This window comes from Lepisosteus platostomus, chromosome 3 (genome assembly GCF_059453375.1).
Source record: "Lepisosteus platostomus isolate fLepPlt1 chromosome 3, fLepPlt1.hap1, whole genome shotgun sequence".
In the NCBI taxonomy this organism is placed as follows: domain Eukaryota; kingdom Metazoa; phylum Chordata; class Actinopteri; order Semionotiformes; family Lepisosteidae; genus Lepisosteus; species Lepisosteus platostomus.
This window is the reverse complement of record NC_142613.1, coordinates 68,873,708-68,893,503: the sequence shown is the minus strand read 5'-3', so window position 1 is coordinate 68,893,503 and position 19,796 is coordinate 68,873,708. Positions and strand designations below refer to the sequence as shown.

Here is a 19,796-nt window from a genome sequence, read left to right as displayed (position 1 = left end):
CAGAGGTCTCTATATTGTGTTGTTGCTGAGATCCCTCTGCTACGGTGTTTTACTTTGGCAGCGTCTTACTTTGTGGGGTGTCTCTGGCAGTGTCTTACTTTGTGGGGTGTCCCTGGCAGTGTCTTACTTTGTGGGGACTCGTGCTGCACAGGCGGTAATTGAAAAGGCGTGTTCCTGATCAAAGAAGGCATTTATTTACTTAGACTTTTGAGTATGACCTGCGGGCAACATTGGTTTGGGACAAGCCGGTCTTGTAGGTGTAATTGCTGGGCGGCGTAGCGATGAGGTGAGCTGAGCGGGCAGCCAGGCTACAATGTGTGTGAAGTGGTGCTCTTTCCTGTTGTAAAGATGCAATAGGTCTGACGAGGTCAAAGTTACTACTGAGATTCAGTCGTGAAAGCTCAAGTAATTGATGTTTCCAGCCCCCAACATGAGAAGGGGTGAGCGTGCTCTATGTGCTGAAGGCCTGCATGGAATGATACGTGTTGAAAGTGTTTTAACATGCTGTCTTCAGGATTGGTTTGGCAGCGTCAGCACCGCTAGTTGTAATGGGTAGGGAAATGAGTGAAGATAAGCAGCAGACCCATTGGGCCAAATCAGATCGACCTAAATACCTTCTACAAACAGAGGGTAGTAAAGAAGGCTGAGGGCATTATGGATGTGTCTCACCCCCTCCCTTGTGAATCTACACTGCTCCCATCTGGGAGACGCCTCTGTGTCCTCAGGTGTAACTCAGGAGATCTTTCATCCCCTCCGCAGTCTCGCTCTCAGACAACGTGAAGCAGCTCTTTTCTCCCGGACCGCTGCTGTGCTGTCTTCTTTATTGGTCGTGTTTGTCTTTGTGTTGTCGTGTCGGACTGCGCTGTAGAACAGATTTCCCCCGGGGGTGGGGGGATCGCAGAGCTTGAACTGAGCTGGATTGAATTCTTAGGCTCGGCACTGATGTCTCCCAGGAAGGAGGGAGCGAACACGCACCGGAGATGCGCTGCGGAGAAGCTGGGTATAAGGCCTCAGTCCGCTGGCGCGGTCGTCCGCCCCAGCGGCTGAAGCTCTTGGCCGGTGGGCTCACCCCGCGCGTCTCTTCTTCTTCCTCCTCTTTCTGCTCCAGGACCTGTCCGGCTCCATCGACGACCTGCCCACGGGCACCGAGGCCGCCCTGAGCTCGGCGGTGAGCGCGTCGGGCTCCACCAGCAGCCAGGGGGAGCAGAGCAACCCCGCGCAGTCGCCCTTCTCCCCCCACGCCTCCCCGCACCTCTCCGGCATGCGGGGGGGGCCCTCCCCCTCGCCGGTGGGCTCTCCCGGCGGGAGCAACCAGTCCAGGTCCGGCCCCATCTCCCCCGCCAGCATTCCAGGTACGTCCAGGCCTCCGGGACTTCGAAACGCACGTCCGAACGACGGGGCTTCTTAACGGAACGACCGCTCCTGGCTGTTTTGGGCATCTCGTGTGGACAGGACCTGTGTGTTGCAGTTCTAGGCTATATTCTCAGTAAAAAAGTGCCGAAAGACAAGGAGTGGGCACAGGGCGTCTTCCTTGCCTCCAGCGTTCCCTCTAATTTCTAATGGCCTGTGTGCGCAAAAATTCCAAAATTCCCCCAGTGGCAAAAACTCGTGCGCACTAAATTGAGTGCCTGTAAAATTGTAAACCTGAGATCATTTTTTTGGTTAACATAGTCATCCTCATGAGGATGATCCAAAAGAGATCATCTCATGAGGATGATCCACACAGAGATCCAAAAGACCGGGACGGCGATTCAGCGAGCCCAGTCGTAGCGGCCGATTGCCGAGCGAGCGTGAGCAGTGAGGTCCGAGACGACGAGAGCAGAGATGTCGATGATCGAGCAGCGAAAACACTGCACACAGTTGGGTGTGGGCCTCTCGCAGCCAGTCTCGTGTGGTCGAATTAGCATTTTCCAATTGACGACTGTGTTTGTTTTATTATCATCATCATTTTGGGGGGGGGATTTAATGTTTTGTGCGCAGTTCAATTTCCTGTGTGTGCTGATTTCATAAGCTGTGTTCGTGCTCACGTGCACAGCTTAGAGGGAACATTGCTGGCCACCTGAAGCCAGTGTCTGGGAGGTGCCAGGTCTTGGTGTGAACGGCAGGGCGGAAACTGGCTGACTTTGGATAGGGGTGAGTGCGTAGAGGTGCCGCTTCATTTATTTTCAGGGACTGCAGCTGAAAACACTGGGATTCATTTCTAGTTATGAAGAGACAGACACTTGGAGGACGGTGTAATTAGAAGGGAGGTGGATGACTGCAATTACTGTATGACATTTGTGGCAGATTAGACACGATTCCTGCAGTTATTGAATTTTGCTGGTAAAGTTTGCAGCAGGTTTTCAGGCTCGTTTTTTTCCCCCTGTATACGTTCCCCTGCAAATTCCTGCCTTTCGCAAAGCTTGTTAATGACTGCTGGAGGCTCACGGTAAATACTCTGGTCAGAACAGAAATACATCCGCCGTGGGATTTTAACAGCAGTGATGTTGGAATACACATCGTGTCGATAAATGAGTTAGAAGGCTTGTGAATAACAGGAACGGAGCATTTTCAGCGATCATGAATCACTAGGTCTTAATGTACAGCATATGCAGTACTGCGCCCTTCAGTCACAATTGAGTGGAGGCAGATTACTCCTTTCAATTCCAATTCCAATCGTATTGGAAAATGCGTTCAGACACAGGACACCTGCAGGACGGCTTGTCAATATATATGTTTACTGCTATTAAAGCAGCTCACAGTCTCTAAAGACTCTGACATAGAACTGAGACCAAACATGACTCGGAAAGTGTCTAGTTCGAGCCTCGTGATCCAGCTTCGAGAGTGCTCATCGAGAAGCAGCAACACTTCCCGGCTATTGTTTGCTGTTGTTAGGTCTGTTATATGCTTAGATTGTCATTCTCCTTTTCCCCCTCTGTCAGATCAGAAGAAGTTGCAGGGTTAGTTCCGGTTCTGTTTTGGAGATCAGCACGGTCTTGTTCCCAGATGCAAGCTTGACTTGAATGGGCTGCCCAGCGTAAGGGCAGGAACCAAAGTTGGGGGGCTTACCTCTGGAGGTATCGAGAGGTAAAGCCAATGAGGCGTTTCCTGAACGTCATCGAGCAGTCGATGGTCAGGTTTGTGGTCGTCGGAGGCCGCCCCCAGTCCGAGCAGAGCTTCAGTGGGCTCTTGTGAAGAGCATGAGTTCCATCAGTCAATGAAGTGGGAATGTGACGTAGTCATTGCTTCAAGGGGTGACTTGACTCAATACTGTAAGCATTGAAAGGCGTCCCCACTTGATCGCGTACAGGCAAGAGCACCAGGTATGCAAGGACAGTGGGTGATTGAAACGTTGTAATATTGCGGTGTTATGGAATACTGGCTGGAAAATAAGAATATGTATTATAAATGGATGTTGTGGTTGATGTTTCTTTTGAGAAGGAGTAAATATACATTAAAGGCGCCATCTCAAATTAACACACCGGTTCAGAAACAAACCATTAAGGAGGCTGACGGTTTGCATTTGGTCTTAGAATGTGTGGGTTTGCGTTGTTTCTTCCTCTTCGCAGTCAGTGACAGCTGTCTTGATGCCGGTTTGTCTGGCACTTTTCTTAAAGATGTGTCTCGAGAGTGAAATACACAGCACCGTACAGATCTACCTTGCTCGCCTGTGAATGGGATTTTCTCATGTCCTGCGCCGGGATTTGTTCTTGCTCCACTGGACTCTGGCCTCCTTCTGTGAGGCTGAGGTTCTCCACAGAGGCCAGATTTCCCCTCACTTCCCTTCGACTAACAGGCTGACCTTATGGCTTTTACATCAGATGAGTATTAGTCCAGTACAATAATCGGTTTTGTCTGTTGCCGTTTGTTGCTGGTCAGTCTTTTGTGAGTACACAGCCCTGTGGCACTGGAGTCATCCCCCTACAAAACATTTTGCCCCATCTTTTGGCCTGACTTGTACATATCTATTAAATAATGTTACCTGCTATGTCTGCTGCTACAGCTTGACATTCTTTATTTATGTCTTTGTCAGATCAGAAGATGCTCGGTACTGTATTTCCAAAGAAATACATTAGAGCACACTGTACGAGTTTTCATTCATACGCAGTGTAGTAGTTCCTACCTGTTTTTTCATTTAACGAGCAGATTTTCACTCTTACAGTAGTAGCTGTTCTCACGCAAAAGCATTGCAGAGATTCTTCTTTTCTCTCATCTCCGGATGAGGAATTCGATTTTTTTAAAAAAACATTTTAACTTTTCTAAATGAGCTTGTGTGTGTTAAATGCCTCTAGTACAGGATGCTCCCTAATGTTAATGCATTTGCGGCTGACTGTAACGATGTAACTGTACTGTAGCTGTCCTGTAAATGAGCAGGAATGTTTTTGTTTTCCTGTCTATTTATAGACCTCTGCTAATGACATGAAGAAGATTGGTCAAATAATTAATGAGGAATATTTTTGTTTTCCAGCTCAGGAATCTTTCCGTGCTGTATTAAGGTGAAGCCTGAGGGTTTGAGTGAACTTTTTTGAGTTCTGGAACAATCAAAAAATATATCTCGGGATGTAATGGAAATTTAATTTCCGCCGTTATAAAAAGTTTCACCATACGAGCAGTTTTCGAGGAGCGAATTAAGCTTTTATAATGGGGGATTACTGTACATTAATTCCTGTACACGTATGGGGAATAATTATGATTATAAATGTTAGACTCTTAAGTTCTAGGTTGTATCTGTAAGTAGAGACCATTTTATTTTGCTGAAAACATTAAATATTTTTAATTTCTTAAATATTTTGTATTTTTTATTTAAAAATGTAAATTTCTAAGTTCTAAGCAGACATGCATGTATATCAATCTGCATATAGAATGAATTTATTGTAGAAATTTACATGTAAATATTAATGGGTTCATCTAATTGCCCTGACGTAGCTTATTTGATGACCACCATTTCTCGGCGGTATCAGTCAGCGTGATGAGGCAGGGAGACATTCCTGTAGATGTCCAAATTCTGCACAAGGATGCGTGTGTGAGTGAGCAGCCCTAATGAGAGGTGTTCCAGCCCAGCGAGAAGAGACAGGAGAGCTGCACGAGAAATTAAAACTACACAGAAGATATGAGACAGATGTAAGACGATGTTAAATATAATATGCTCTAGGTATTATGTGTGAAGGAAATGAGCAAAACCTTCAAGCAAGAAATAAAAATACAAAATATGCAACATTTTTGTAGACTTTTAAGTAGAATGGACGAGTGGGGGCTATAATGTATGGGAGTTCACTGCGTGTGGAAGGCAGTCCCACAAATAAGATAAGATATAACTTTATTGTCCATCTAAGAGGCAGGGAAATTGTCTTTGGCATCACCATACAAAACTACAAAAGGCAACATAAATACGCATTAAAGACAAACACTAGTCATAGACATGCAACAGTACATATACACACATTCTCTCTGCCCATATTTTACTACTATGACATATAATCCAATGGCTCAATACAGGAAACAGTCACTTGGCTGCGTTTAATATACCGATTGCACAGTAATGTCCTGTATATATTTTTCTTGGCCATGGGCGTTCTAAAACGCAAATGCTTGTTAACTCTGTGATGCACACGCTGCTGGGAGGAGTCTGGACGTTCGCTGGAGGTAGATTAATTGACCCCCTTGTAGGATTTCTTTTGTAGGTTGTGTGTCATTGTCAGAGAGGATGTGCCTGGCTTCACAGCAGTTAAAAACCAGTAACGATGTCTTTTCTTTCCGCTCGGCAGTGAGACGCGAAAGGACTAAAATATTTTTTTTTTTAAATGATCTCCCACTTCACAAATTTGAAGAAGTCAAGGAGAATTCCCAATAAAAAAATAAAACGTGCATGTAAATATAGACGCCCACATACAGCATACATCCCTCCTCCTCATTGCGGACAGAAATTGTTACCTCTGCTTTTACCACCCCTGTTTTGAAATGCTGAGCTGTTTACTTCTTTAATATGACTTCAGCATCACAGCATAAGTAATGGGCCGTAACCACTGCACCATTTCATCCTTTTTCATTCGTGCGCTGTCAGCCTGCAGAGTTTGTGGGATTTCACACTTGTCATTCAGGCCTGCCTGTGGAAGTCACATTACCCTGACAGATGTCTGAAGTGTTAAAAGGTGCACTGAATTCAGCTCTTAGCAGTAACTAGAAAGCGAGCTGTTCAGCCGCCTCTCCGTCTCTCTCCAGCAGACTGAAAGCCCCAAACTCCTCATCCTTAAGTGAAATTGTCTTGTGGTGAAAATGACCATCGGAACAGTCGAGATCCATCAGCGACAAAACATACTGCTGTGCTGATATACAGTCTGGAAAAAAAAATGCAAGAAAACGCAAGGCTGGCTTTTTCAGCTGGAGTTTTGAGACCCTGCTGGTTTTCAGTCTCTGTCAAGCAGTCGAACACGCTGTAACAAAATCTGGCTTCCCTGGCACTGGGGCTTTGCTCTAGCCAGAAAGCACTCAGCAAATTGATTTTCCTGTCCTGCTAGGTTTGTGCCAGTCAGAAAAATCACATTTTTCATCCTGTCGCTCTCTAGACCAGCGCTGAAGGCCTGTATTATCTGCTTTAGGGATATTAACAATGTTGTATTCAGTTCTGGCTGCGTGGAATTGGACTTGCTTGGGAATGTGTCTGTAATTCAAAGGGGAGGCAGTTTTACAGCAGGTGAAGAAGCACTTTACTTTCGGTGTGTCATGGTCTTCAATAATCTTACAAGACCTCTGAATGTTTCTAGATATTTATGGAAGAGTTAATTTTTTTTCTTACCCTTGGCATTATTAATAATATAAAGGAGGCAGCTCAAATAGATGCCGCACTGTATTCAAGGCCCTTTCTTTCCTGTGTAAGGTGTTCGTTTTTGGAAAAAGCAGAATGCGCGTGTGGGCTTACCTACCAACAGCCATTACTGTCTTTCTTTTAATTCAGAGGAAAAGATCATCCATATTTAGCGTCTAAGAAGCATCACTTCAGTTTGAGTATTGATTTTCTTCTTGATTTCTGTGCCGTGAACATTGTGCATCTAGTTTGTATTTTGGAGCTGCTGCTCAGAATGGCACCTTGTGTGAGACTGGACCCTTGGCTCTTCTTCGGTAGAGCAGTGCCAGGGTTGGACACCCGGGTCCTGCTCCAGTTTTGTCCAACAGGGGCTTGTGTTCCAAACACATCAAACCTGTGAGAAATCCACTCGCATAAAGACTATCCTACAGATGTCAAAAATGTGAAAAATACTGTATGTGACCTACTGTATAGGCGGCAATTTCATTATGAAGTCTTGTTTATGTTTTTTGTTTGCACAGTAGCAAGCCTTGCTGTCCTTAAAGCACTGGGGCCTCGGGTTCAGTCCTGGACCTGGGGTGCTGTCTGTGTGGTGTCTGGATGTTCTCCCCGTGTTCACCTGGGTTTCCTCTGGGTGCTCTGGTGTCCTCCCACAATCCCAAGACATTGACATAGGTTCACTGGCTTCTGGGAAAACTGGCTCTGGTGTGAGTGTGTGCATGTCTGTGTCTGTGTGTGTCCTGCGATGGACTGGTGTCCCATCCATGGTGTATCCCGCCTTGCTCTCATTGCTATCATATATACTGTATGCAGTATGATTTACTCTTAGAAAGAAACCATAAACCACCAGTGTTGCAAAGGGTAATGTCCCTCTTACTAAAAGCATGTCTGTTGAAGTGTTTGCTGGTTTTTTTATAACAAATGACATCCTTTTTAACCTTGACAATCTGGACGGTTTACCTTACTCTTGCCTTAGGCAGCAAGAAGCACAACGGGTTGTACACAACACCTCTGTATTCCCTGTGCAATCTGTGTAATCCCAAAGCTCCACTGGGCCGGCGTTTGAAATCCTTCCCCATTCAGTCCGGGGCTGCTGCTCTGGGCCAGCGCAGCTCCTGCCAAGTGCTTTGCTGGAATTTAATTCCTTTTGTCTTCCTCCTCAGCTATAGCTGCTCCAGATCACTAACAAAGCAAAAATGTAAATAGGCTGAACAGATCTTTATTTGCAGACAGCAATTGTCAGCTGTTTTTGTGGTGCAGTGTAAGCAGAGGTAGTGTTTAAATATTAAGCAGAGACTTGAGAGAGCTTAAGGCACAGCACCTGTTTTTTTTTTGTTTTTTTTTGGCCCCCAGATCAAAGTTGTGCACTGGTGGAGTCCAGGACACTGACGATAACAGTCCTGCCGTTGTGTTCTTCACCGACAAGTGATACACTGGTTTTGTGACCGATGTTTTGAAAGTGACTGCACGCCTCAAAGACAAAACACAGTGCATAACATCAAATAGGAACTGTTTGAGAGAAAGCAAATGATTGTCATTTCCTGCTTACAAATGTGTGTGTGCGATTCTGTATTTTTTGTCAGGGCATGAATATGTCAGTTAGGCCATCCATTCCATATTTGTGATTTAGCACTGTAGTCCGAATGAAAGATAATGTAAAACTGTCTGTCGTTGGGCTCTCTCACGTCCAGCAAGACCTCATTTTGACTCTTAACACCACAATGTAAGGGGAAACGAGTCTAACACGCTGGTGTGCACATACACAGTCTTCGTTTTCGTTAATCAAAGGTGCGCACCTTAATCTGCATCAGATCATACTTGTTCTGCTTAAACATCAAGTGCCTCAAAAACTGGTTAAAAAGCCAGCTATGAAGAACATGTCTGACTCCCACACGGTTAATCACAGCAGTGGGTCTTGGAAGCCTGTGCAAGAAAGCTGTTGCACAACTTGCTGCTGCAGCTGACTGAGTGAGCCATCGTCTTGAGTTCCAGCACTCAGCCCTGAGGAATTACAGGCCCGGTCTGTAGCGTACATTTCAAGCGAAAACCAAACTTGGTTTCCAGGCTTTCGCTGGTGTGAATTACAAGGACTCCTTTTAATTTCCCAAATATGATTTCCCTCTCCGATTGGCGACGTTCAGAGTGTATTGTAGGGTAAGCGTTTTGTTGTTCATTCTCTCTGTGTTCATGGAGGAAAGGGCCTCTCTCCCCTGAGAGTGTCTCGTGACAGCAGCCTCCTCTCTCCCGAGCCAGAGAACTGGTGACATGCTCCCAGTGCTTCTTTTTGCGCTTCACACTGCTTTTGCCATGTTTCCAACACGGGAGTTCTGTAACACAGGGCAGCTTTATTGTATAATAATACTTTAGAAACGTGACCGTCGGGCACTTTATTTTCAGGCAGCTCGATTTGCCTTGCTAGTAAACAGCCACTTCCAGTAGCTGGGAAATGCAGGATTTTAAAGCAGCAGTGGTCCATGAGTTGCATTTAACACTGCTTTATTTGTATTTTTTTCCTTTTAAAGATGCAATTTAAGCATTCTTAACAGGGCATTTCAGTAAGCTGTTTATCGGCTCCATTTGAAGTGCTTCCAGGCTCTCTGGGAGCTTAAAGGTCACTGTGCACCGCCGAGTGAAGGGACGTGTGGTATGGACACTGTCTGCCAGCAGGACAGGCTCTTATTGTTTCACCTTAAGTGGCTCTAGCCCCTTACTGGCACATCACATTCATATTTTTAATTGGGCGGCACTGAGGTGCCAGGCTTAGCATGTAAAATGTATATTATGATAATGACGAAATGTGTAATAACACATTCTCCCCACATCGGGCCTGTTTACACTGTGGCATTGCCTTGATAATGAGCCGTCCACTAGCCCCGCGACTCTGTACTGAAACAAATGCTCATATTTATGTAAATGGAACATTTTATCGCGTCGGTAGATCATGGTGTTGTTCATTAAATGCTCACTGTACAAGAAAGCTTTTTCTCTCAGACTGCATGCACAGAACAAAAACATTTAGGCTTCTGCGGATCTTGCTGTCGAGAAGCCAGTGGGAACACAGCAGCAGCTGCTGAGAGATCAGCGGAGGTGATTTTGTCAGCACGGGCAGCAAAACCTTTAATTGGGATCATTAAAGTATCAATCCGGCTCAGCCAAGTCAGGGACACCGCATGAAAAAAAAAGGTCACCGCTTGATCTGCGGGGATCTAGCAGTTAAATGTGTTTGTTGAGAAGCCTGAAGTCTCCATTGGCAATTAATCGATCCCAAAAGAGTATTTGCCCTTGGTTAGAGTCATTGTAGAGGAAAATAGAAACGAAAAGCCTTTTAAAACCTTAGTAGAAATACGTGCAAGCTTTCCTAAACAGTTCCCCATAAGCAATGATATTTTCATGGAAAAACTATTCAGCTCACTTCCTACACCTTGAGCTGGCTGACCGTAACCCGCAGAGGAAGAGGACACAACACAGGGTCCTCTTATTCTTGAGTTGAAAACACTCCAGTCCCAGGCAGTTCCTCTCAGGACTGGAGCTCTGAGTGCAGTTTGTTAAAAGGGTTTCCAGCCCCACTGTTTTCACCCTTTTAGACTTCATTTGCTTGTAAAACTAGGGAGTCCCTTATTCAGTCTGTGTTTTCTCCAGGGTCAATGTTAAGGTTTGGTGTGCAGGTAGTTGTCACGAACAGTTCTTTCCGGGCCCTGTGCAGACGACACGATCCGGATTTGTGAGGAAACACTGGGGAAAAAGTCATGCAGGAGAGGGTATGGAGACGGGGGTACAGGTGTCCAGGGGGAGTGAGTCCGTGGCGAACGATCCACATAGGAAATCCAAACGGGCAATCAGAAACAAGGGCTGAAGTCCATGGCCAGGTGATCCATCCGGGGGGATAAGGAACAGGAACCGGGTCGGAACCGGCGGGGGGAATCAGGAACAAAAAGTTAAAATCATAACGGAGCCAGACGCTGCAGGACCCGGGCTCTCACGGAACGGGATTCAATGAGGAACCTCGAGTAACGACTACGCCTGGCTTTTAAGGTGGAACTAAAGAGGGGCTGGAATAAGGAACAGGTGTGGGGAATGAGGTAGAACAAGGAAGGGCTGGAGCGCCCTTAAGAGGAGGAGTAGCGATCGTGACAGTAGTGTCTCTTTCCAGAAAAAGGCAGGGGTCTTGGAATAAGAATGTCTTTCAGTTGATTCCTGCTGTTTTAGTGATCAGTTACTGCAGTCATTCGATTTGTTCAGTATACTTAAAAATTCGTAAAATGAAAAAATGCAGCTTCAACACAGAGTGGGCATTTTTTGGCTTATAGATTTTTCTCAAAAACTGTAGAGAGTGTCAGACTTCTCTTTGAGTAGCCATAAGAAAGTGTTTAAAAAACAGGACACCTCAGTAAGAAAGAAAGTCGTGGGTTTGCTAAAAAGTTTAGTGTATGTACTTGACAGTGTTTTCATTTTTTCATTTTAGTGTTCATTTGTTTTACATTTTTACATTGAACTAGTCTTGTGTGTCATATTATGGTTTTGTCCCCTGTCTTGTACACACAGATTTAGATGTATGTTGAAAACTGTTCACACAGAAAAAGTTCATCACTAGTTTTTATGAGCATTTTCGCTCCATTAATATATATTTCTCGATGGTCAAGACCTGAAAGTAATGCACAGGGCGCTTGCGTTGTTATGTGAAAATTGCTCATTGCTACTGTTGAGGATGAGAAGTGAATTGAATGTGAGCCTTTGAAGAGATACCGCATTGACAGTACCGCTAATTGCGGTGTTAAATACCTTTGGCCGCTCACAGTAAGATGGTGCCGTCCTGTGAGCTCCCATTCGTCCTTGTCTTTTGGACATAATATATTGCATACGCCCTGGACACATAAGAGGTCTATTTACTGTATATTGACTTTGTCTGAGCTTATTTTATTCAATTTCTATTGCATTATTATCTATTATTATGTAACCTTAATTTGGTGATTTTATCCCCCCCGTTGAGCTCGTAGAAAAGACATTTCATTGCCAGCAACTACTGCTGCACGCTGTATTGTTGTGCATTGGATAAATACACTTTGATTGATTGATTGGGATTAAATCTCTTCCCTCTTCTTGCTCTGTAGAGCAGGACCTGAATCTGGAGGCAGTGAGGTGTACGTGCTATTGGCAAAAACATTGTTGAGCTATTTATGAAGATAATTTCCCAAAAGCCATTTGAAAAGGAAAGTAAGATGTGTAACTGAGAGGTAAAATACCAGTGGCTAAAATAAAAGCCACAGAATCATCCTTTTCACCTCAGGCTGTTTAACTGTAGGCTTCCGTTTCTCTTTTTACACCTGATGTGTTTCTGATGTCTAAGTGTAATGCTAAAATTGAATGAATCGATTATTTAACTGTAATGTGAAGACGACGAGTGACAGTAATATCTGATGACGCTAACTGAATCGGGAAAAATCAGGGTGAAAGATATGGATGGCTTCTGAACTGTTGGCCGAACACGCTCAGGTCTCCCTCCCAATCCCCACCCCCCCAAAAAAGAAGGGATTTGTTGTGTTGATTAACGGCACTGAAGCATCTCGCAAAACCCGCTGCTCAGCCGGCTAATCCCTCCTGCTCCATCCATTCGTCTACGACCCCCCGCCAGAGAAACCCAGGCAGTCAGCCTCCTGATGGGCCCTGTCGTTGACTAATGAAGAGCCGAATTAGTTCAGGCGTGAGACAAACCAAGCGCCGACACCAATCCCAGAATGCATTAATCCTCAGCCATCCAGATCTGCATGTGTATTAATGGTATAAACCAGCACAGCTCAAGCCGGTGTGCCCTTCCAAACAGAGTGTGACAGCGCAGTGTGTCCTGGCCCTGTCCTCCAAAGCCTTTTACAAGGGGAAAGTTACAAGGGAAGGGTGAACTTGCCTCAGTGGTGCGGATCTCAAGACTCAATCAGCATTAACTTCCTGCTGGTGCAAAAGTGAAAAGGGCCCCCTGTAGAAACTCTGCTGCTGCTTTTCAGGCACCAGCTGGAGACTAGGAGCTCACAGGACATAGTGGATTCCCTCTCCCCAACTGTACTTTTCATTTAAACTAGTTCTATCTTTCTTTGGTTCTACCTTCTTATATTTTCGCTACTGTTGTGCAACTCTGGAAATGTTAAACAATCTCCCGCACTCTGTGTTGGCCCAGAAGACAGCTAAACTAAAATATCATTAGAGGACTCGCAATAGCGCTTGGTGTGCTAAACAGACAGGGACAGAGCATACTGTACTGTAGCTAATACACACAAAGCAAAGAACTACCTTGACCATATTATGAAAACAAACATACAGTACCACCAGCAGTCATCGATATTGAATTGACTGTGGCATAGCGGTTACTTCAGCAACTCGGTTATTAAGTCACAGCTGGTGACTTAAGTACTGACACCTTCCTTCTAGAAGAGAATTCAAACTAATAGCCGGAGGGCCAGGATCAGCCCAGCAAACCTGTGTGTTTATCACGGTCTGAAACATCAGCCGGGATTCAGTTTGTGCCTCGTCTGAGCCTGAATAGCCCTCACACAAAGCAAGCTCCCTTAGTGATGTAACTAACAGTCTTATAAACAAGCACTGCTTGTAGTTCTCTACCTTTGTCCAGTCCCAGCGCCCCTGTTTGACGATGTCACAGGTTTCGTTTGACAGAGGTGTGTCTTTGCGCAAAAACGAGGTTGTGGGGGGTTTAATACTGCTAGACCTCTGCAACTGAATGACCTCTGGTCTTACTGGAACTGGACCAACTAAGGGTGATAAATGTCGTGTGGTTCAAGAGAGGTGCAGAAATTTATCTTTTTTTGTAGGGCGTAAATGTCTTGTATCACATTATTTTCCCAAGAGCAATAGCAATAGTTATAGAAGTGACATCTTTGGTGTTTTTATATTGCTGAAACCTGACTTTTAACTTAACATGACTTTTCCTGTACTTCTAAAGGAGTTTATAGGTGACCCTGATCACTGGTCCCAGAGCCAGTATAACTCAGATTTCAGACCTACAGTTTATCAGCTGATGTACATATATACGCCTCTATAGATTAACAAAGGTAATTTGTTCCTTAAAAAGTGTTTGTAATGCAAAATTTTGCATAAAGAAAATTAGATTCTCACTTTACATATAAAGGCTTACAACTCATGCCAGATATCTAGAATTCACTCAGCATTACTCTTTGTTACCAGAGAGTACTGAATTGTCAAAGTAAGAACACTATTTCATGTGTATTACACATAACCTTAGTACAGTAGATCAGACAAAATATTTAACAATTGTGTACTTGAACAATAACATAGCACAGCTAAGGTGAAGCACATGTCTTTTGACAGCTTACCCTCCCCTCTATTTGTGTTAAAAATCAATTCCTCCTTGAAACATTGAAACATAAAATACAGTTCTGAAATGTGATTAGGCAGTATCATCAGACTGGTATCTTATGGGCACGCGAGCGTCAGAACTTTTTCTGCACTTTTCAGTATTTGTTTGAATGTTGTTTGACGTCTAAGTGAGTGCTAATAACCATTTTAACGGACTGCACCAAAAGACAGTTTTTGTGTGTACTAGTTTACAGCACAAACATTATCTTTAATGAGTCTTGTGCCAACAGTTCCTCAGTGTAATTCTCACATTTTACAAAGCTTGAGTCAGTGCACATGTCATTCACATGCCAATTCACATGCCATTGCGTTAATTAATGCTGTTAACATTAGCTTGAATCTTTGTGATGCTGAGGGACTGAAAGCAAATGAATGACATCGGACGTAAATCTATTTCCGAGTCATTATTGTGAGTTCAACACCTCTATGAAAACACAGTCAATTTTTCTTGAGTTTTAACTCCCGGTAATTACACTCACAGATACGTGTGATTCACATTTCACAGCAGCATCGCCATTCTGTAGCTTGATCTTGTCCAATCTTGTCAAGCTAAGCATTACTGGACCTGGTTAGTAATACAGTGGTAGACCTGTAGGTGGCGGTATCCCCTCTTGATCAGAATTTCTGAGCCAATGCCCCAGTATGGTGACCAGGGACACTGTGCTACAGGAGGCGTCAGCCTTGGTATGAAACGTTCAGCCGCGAATAAATTCCACTCTGGCTTCAACAAGAGTCTTCAGTTCCGTCTTAATTCTTGACTTGAACTTTATTGCCATATGTAACCGGTGCTGGTACAATGGAATTCTTACTTACAGAAAGTCTCTCGATTGTAAAACAAGTGTAAAAAAAGACAAAACAAAGTGCAAACAGTGCATCAAGACAACGTACAAACAAACAATAGACAATGTGCAAGTAAACAGGCAGACAGTTTGAATGTAAACAATACAGACGTGTAAACAATGACTGGAGACGTACAATAAATAAATTACAATGAGGTAGATGGTGATGGTGTAGGTGTGGTCCGAGGGGGATGGCTAAATGTGTTCGCCAGTCTCACTGCTTGTGGATAGAAGCTATTGAAGAATCTGGTGGTAAGTGTCCGTATGCTCTTGTATCTCTTGCCTGAGGGCAGTGGGGTGAAGAGCTCATGCCCGGGGTGGTGACTGTCCTCTGTGATGGCCAGAATTCTACCACGGCAGCGGTCCTCATAGAGCTGTTTAATCTCGGTGAGACCGCAGCCGATGATCTTCTGGGCCATATTGACCATTCTCTGCAGTGCCTTTCTTTCTCGCGAAGAGGTGTTGCCATACCACACGGTGATCCCGTTGGTGAGGACGCTCTCGATAATTCAACCGGTGGAGCACCTCTCTCTTGATCAGCTGTGTAGTAGTGGGGCTTTTGACATGCAGTGTACAGTTAGTGCGATCTTCGAAGTTCTGTATTTGCATATCTGAACAGAAAGACACAAAGTGCCTTTTGATTATGAAAGAGTGAGAGGTGTAACAAAATCTGGTGTAAGTTTTCAAAATTACTTTTACGTGTAGTGGATACGGGTACCTGTGAAGAACTTTGTTACCGTTGATTTGTTACAGGAACGACTTGAATCAGATCGAATTGATTAACTGGAAATCATACTCATGGTTCGACTGTGCTTGTTAGAGAGGTGAGGAACGCTAGTGACTTGGCTCCTTTTTTTAATCATTTATGGTGTTAAAATTGCTAGTTCTTTACTCACATCGTCCTTGGAAGTGATACCAGTTTCGCAGTTTTTTTTTTTGTTCGCGGTAGACAGATGTTAATAAAAAGGAACCACATTGACATACTGTCGCAATTACAAATGCTTGTCATCGTAAATGAAGGCCCTGTCTCTCCACATAATGAAATGATCAGCAGTCACAGCAGGCAGAGCTTGGGAGGGGTGTGAAGGAGGCTGTGGCTGAACGGGGGGGGCTGAGATCGGCTTGGACTGCGATGGTGTGGCCATGCACTTTTTGCCGCCATTTTGTACTGATTTTTTTTCATTCGCCAGAAGAAGCAGCAGTTGATGAGATGTTTTTGTTTCTGTCTTTTAAGAAAGTATCTGAATAGGAAGCTGTGGCATTTCAATTTGACCTAGAAACCACTGTAGCATGGTTCCCGTAACAGGTGAAACACATCAGTACTGGATTTTCCTTCTTTGAAATCAGTGTTTTGCAGAAGCCTGAGGCGTTTGCCCTCTTCCTACCCAGCATGCCCACAGCCGTGCCTGTTGAGTAAGTTTATTATTCCACAGGTGGTGTACACAGCAGCGTGACTGAAATCCCATTCCGAGACACATTTCGGTTTCGACGGGCTGTTACGGCACCTTGATTAAAACCGCTTCTCTCCTCACGCTGTCAGGCTGTCAGTCAACGTCGCACCGCGACGTGCGCCTGTAATCCATTTACTGGAAGCCTCCTGAAGCATCCTTCCACAGAACTCGCTTGGCAACCTTTTGTTCCAGCTCTCTTGTTCAGTGTTGAATTTCCTCACTCCGGCTCCAGCTTCTCCGGTGAGCGCCGCCGAGTTGGCGCTGAGAACTTGGAGCCGGATTTGGGACACCAGCGCGTTGTAATAATGTTAACTCAGCCATCTGAGTCTGTCCGCAGCTGATGGTGGCTCTGAAGGTTTGCTCTCCTCTCTCCACAGGCAGCCAGATGGCTCCTCAGACCCCCGGTAACCTGTCCGACGCTGGCTCTCACTCTACCATGAGCCAGTCTCCCATGTCTCAGGAGAGGGGTAAGTGGATTTCAGCGAGCAGTTCAGCACGTGTCTGTCTCCTGACTGTTGACTTGGGGAGTGTCCCCAGTGCATAAGAGCTCTAATCTTCACTCAGTCCACTGTTTCCACGTGCTTCTGGAAATGGGTGTTGCATAGACTAAGAAATAACAGGGGTAGGGGGTAATATTTTAGTGACTTTATAGCGGCTTAACTTGTCCTTTTTTCATTCCCCATCTGTTTTTACCTTAGGCCAGCTCAAAGTGCCCCTTTTAGCGTGGATTTGTCTGCTCTGTTCTTGAAAGTAAGTAGATTTGAGGTTAGTCAGAGGACGAAGGACTTGGGTGAGACTTCTCCAAAGCTGGTTCTTTTTTGTTTTGTGTGCTTTGGAGCAACTGTATGATTTGGATCACTTTAAAAATGGGGCTGTTTGGGTTAACAGAAAATATACCTGGAGTGCAGTTCACTTAGTTTGTAGCTGTGGAGGTATAGAAACACCGACATCTTGTTAAACTCCATATCAGGAGGATAGCAAATCTGTTGAGTTTCCGTTGAAAGTGCCTAGCCTTTTACACACACTAACCCTTTTCAGTCTTGAACAGAGAAGGCTATGAGGGGATCTGATACAAATATTCCAAAACCTCAGAGATATTGACAAAGTCTACCTCGTGGATTTCTTCCTAATGAACAGTGAATCACGAAACAGAGGGCACAAGTGGACACCACGACGAAGTGCCTTTCAAACCGAGAGCAGGTGGCACGTCTTTATCCAAAAGCCTTGCGGGTTTATCAAACAAGCTTTCTTCAAGAAATGGTTGGAAGAGAACCTTGAATCCATTAACTATTAACAGGCTAGATTGGCCAGGTGGCCTCCTTTTGTTTGTAAACAGTCTTAAGTTCACATCCGTGTTTCTATTTGGTATTGCGGTATTGTTGCACAGCTCATTAGAGTAGCACTGCATGATTCTGCGCTGTTTCGCCTCCTAAAATGCCATCTGTTGTGTGGGCAGACCATTCAGGTAAAAACAGCTTCTGACCAGACTTCTCAAAGCTGAGTGCAAGTGTGCAGGGGAATCCAATTAGCGTTACTCACGTCCTTAGGGAATGAGTCTTGTGTCTCTGATTTACTTCCACAGCTCTCCTCTCAGTTTTAGCTCGGAGGAGCTTTTTAACATCTATTGTTTTTATAAAGAAATGTTTTAACGCACGGTCGTTCGCCTTTCTTGCCCATTTCCTCTGGCTTGGAGGAGTCTCTCAGGAGCTGTGTCTCACCTGTCGTGGTTAAAGCCACTGGAGATTCCCACAGGGAAGGCGGGATGGCAGAGTAAGAGGGTCGGAAGTGACAAACATTGTTCCTGCAAGATTTAAAAGAGCAACAACGCTCGCGGATTGACTGCACCTCCACCCTGGAAAGCTGTGCTATACTGTGTTGCTTATAATGCAGTGGCAGCCTAGGCCACTGTCCCAAGAGTGGCCTTCAAATGGCTTTTTATGCCATGGAGCAATGCTGGAGTCTCTTCACCTTTTGAACCCTCGTAATATCCTTCCGAGAGCGAACGAGTGGAAGTCACCCCAACAGGTAGCAGGGGTCAAACCACTCAGACCACATGCATGTCCGGAGTCTAGTACTCCAGCTGCTGGAAATCCAAGCATGAACAAATAAACGGACAGATATCACTGGCTGCCAATGCATTATGAAAAGTGACCAATGTCAGAGTAACCTGATACAGCCAATACCAGGTTTTTTTTTCTGTTCCACCTGTTTTAATTAGACGGCTGCCACCATTTTATTGTTTTTTTTTCTGTTGGATATTTGCTTCATGTTATGATTCCCTTTGATTCGAGTAAGCACACAGACCAATAGCAGCCGAGCGATCTAATAGTCGTCGTGTATTCCTACCCTTTGCCCTTTGTCTCTGTGGCGGGTTGTTCTCTTAGCGTAATGAAGAAGGACAGGAACTTCACCGCAACATTTGAGCTGAGCAGAAGAAGAGATCGGTTTTATTTGGATTTCAGCTCATTTTTTCTAGTCAAGAATGAATGTGGTTTTCCGTGATATCAAATCTATCATTTAAAAGGAAATGATGAGAAGTATACGATCAGAAGAGGTTTGCTGATTTTAATAAATTCCGCTCAGTGCTCTTTGTTGTTCGGTTAAGACTACAACCCCCTGCCAGAGAGAGAGAGCGCCTGCATGCATTATTTGCTTTTAGCACAGTCTGCACAACGTTCTTTTTCCACATCCATTTTCCAGGCGGTTTAAACATGTGGAACTGTGCTGTCTTTTAAGACTCCTTTCTCCTAATGGAAGTGAAGTATTTCCATAATGTCCCTTATACCCAGGCCCGAAATCCAAGCACTTTACAGTCACTTTTTATCATCATACAGTATCATCATTCCTTATTCAGTGCAAAATGCAGCACATGGTCAGCAGTCTTTCTGAAAAAAATGCTTGTTAAGCCTGGGTTCCAGGGTTACAGAAGCGCTAAAGAAACTCAAGTAGTTTCAGCATCTCTGGTTGCATGCTTGAGAAGAGATCTATTTAACATAAGCAGTAATATTACAGCACCTCACTCACAATCTGTGGGGCGTAAATAGGCCCTTCGCAATTTATACAGATTGTACACCTCATACGATACAGGGGGATTCGCTGCAGCTTTGAAACATAAAGTATGTTCAGTATAACTAAAGCTTACTGTATTTTTTATAAGGCACGTTTAGAAATGTTGATGTTATGAATGAGTGATCAGTAAAAGTGATGTTTCATATTGTGCTTAGCCAGACATTCAACCGGATTTCTTTCTTTAATGTTGAGAGGAACTTCTTAAATATTCCTTGTAAGTAAGTGAATACTTAGAATGACAGTAAATCAGATAATGATTTGTATCCATACATAATG

The 19,796-nt window shown here is 44.5% G+C and overlaps 1 protein-coding gene across 5 annotated transcripts in view; it reads left to right on the top strand.

Annotated features, from left to right (window-relative positions):
* Positions 1-19,796, top strand: part of arid1b (AT-rich interaction domain 1B) — a 238,150-nt gene that overhangs the window by 154,171 nt on the left and 64,183 nt on the right. For all 5 annotated transcript variants that reach the window (XM_088626617.1, XM_088626616.1, XM_088626619.1 and 2 more), the window contains 2 exons: positions 1,109-1,352; positions 16,829-16,918. In XM_088626617.1, the coding sequence (XP_088482743.1) occupies positions 1,109-1,352; positions 16,829-16,918 (334 nt within the window). The remainder of the gene's footprint in view (positions 1-1,108; positions 1,353-16,828; positions 16,919-19,796) is intronic.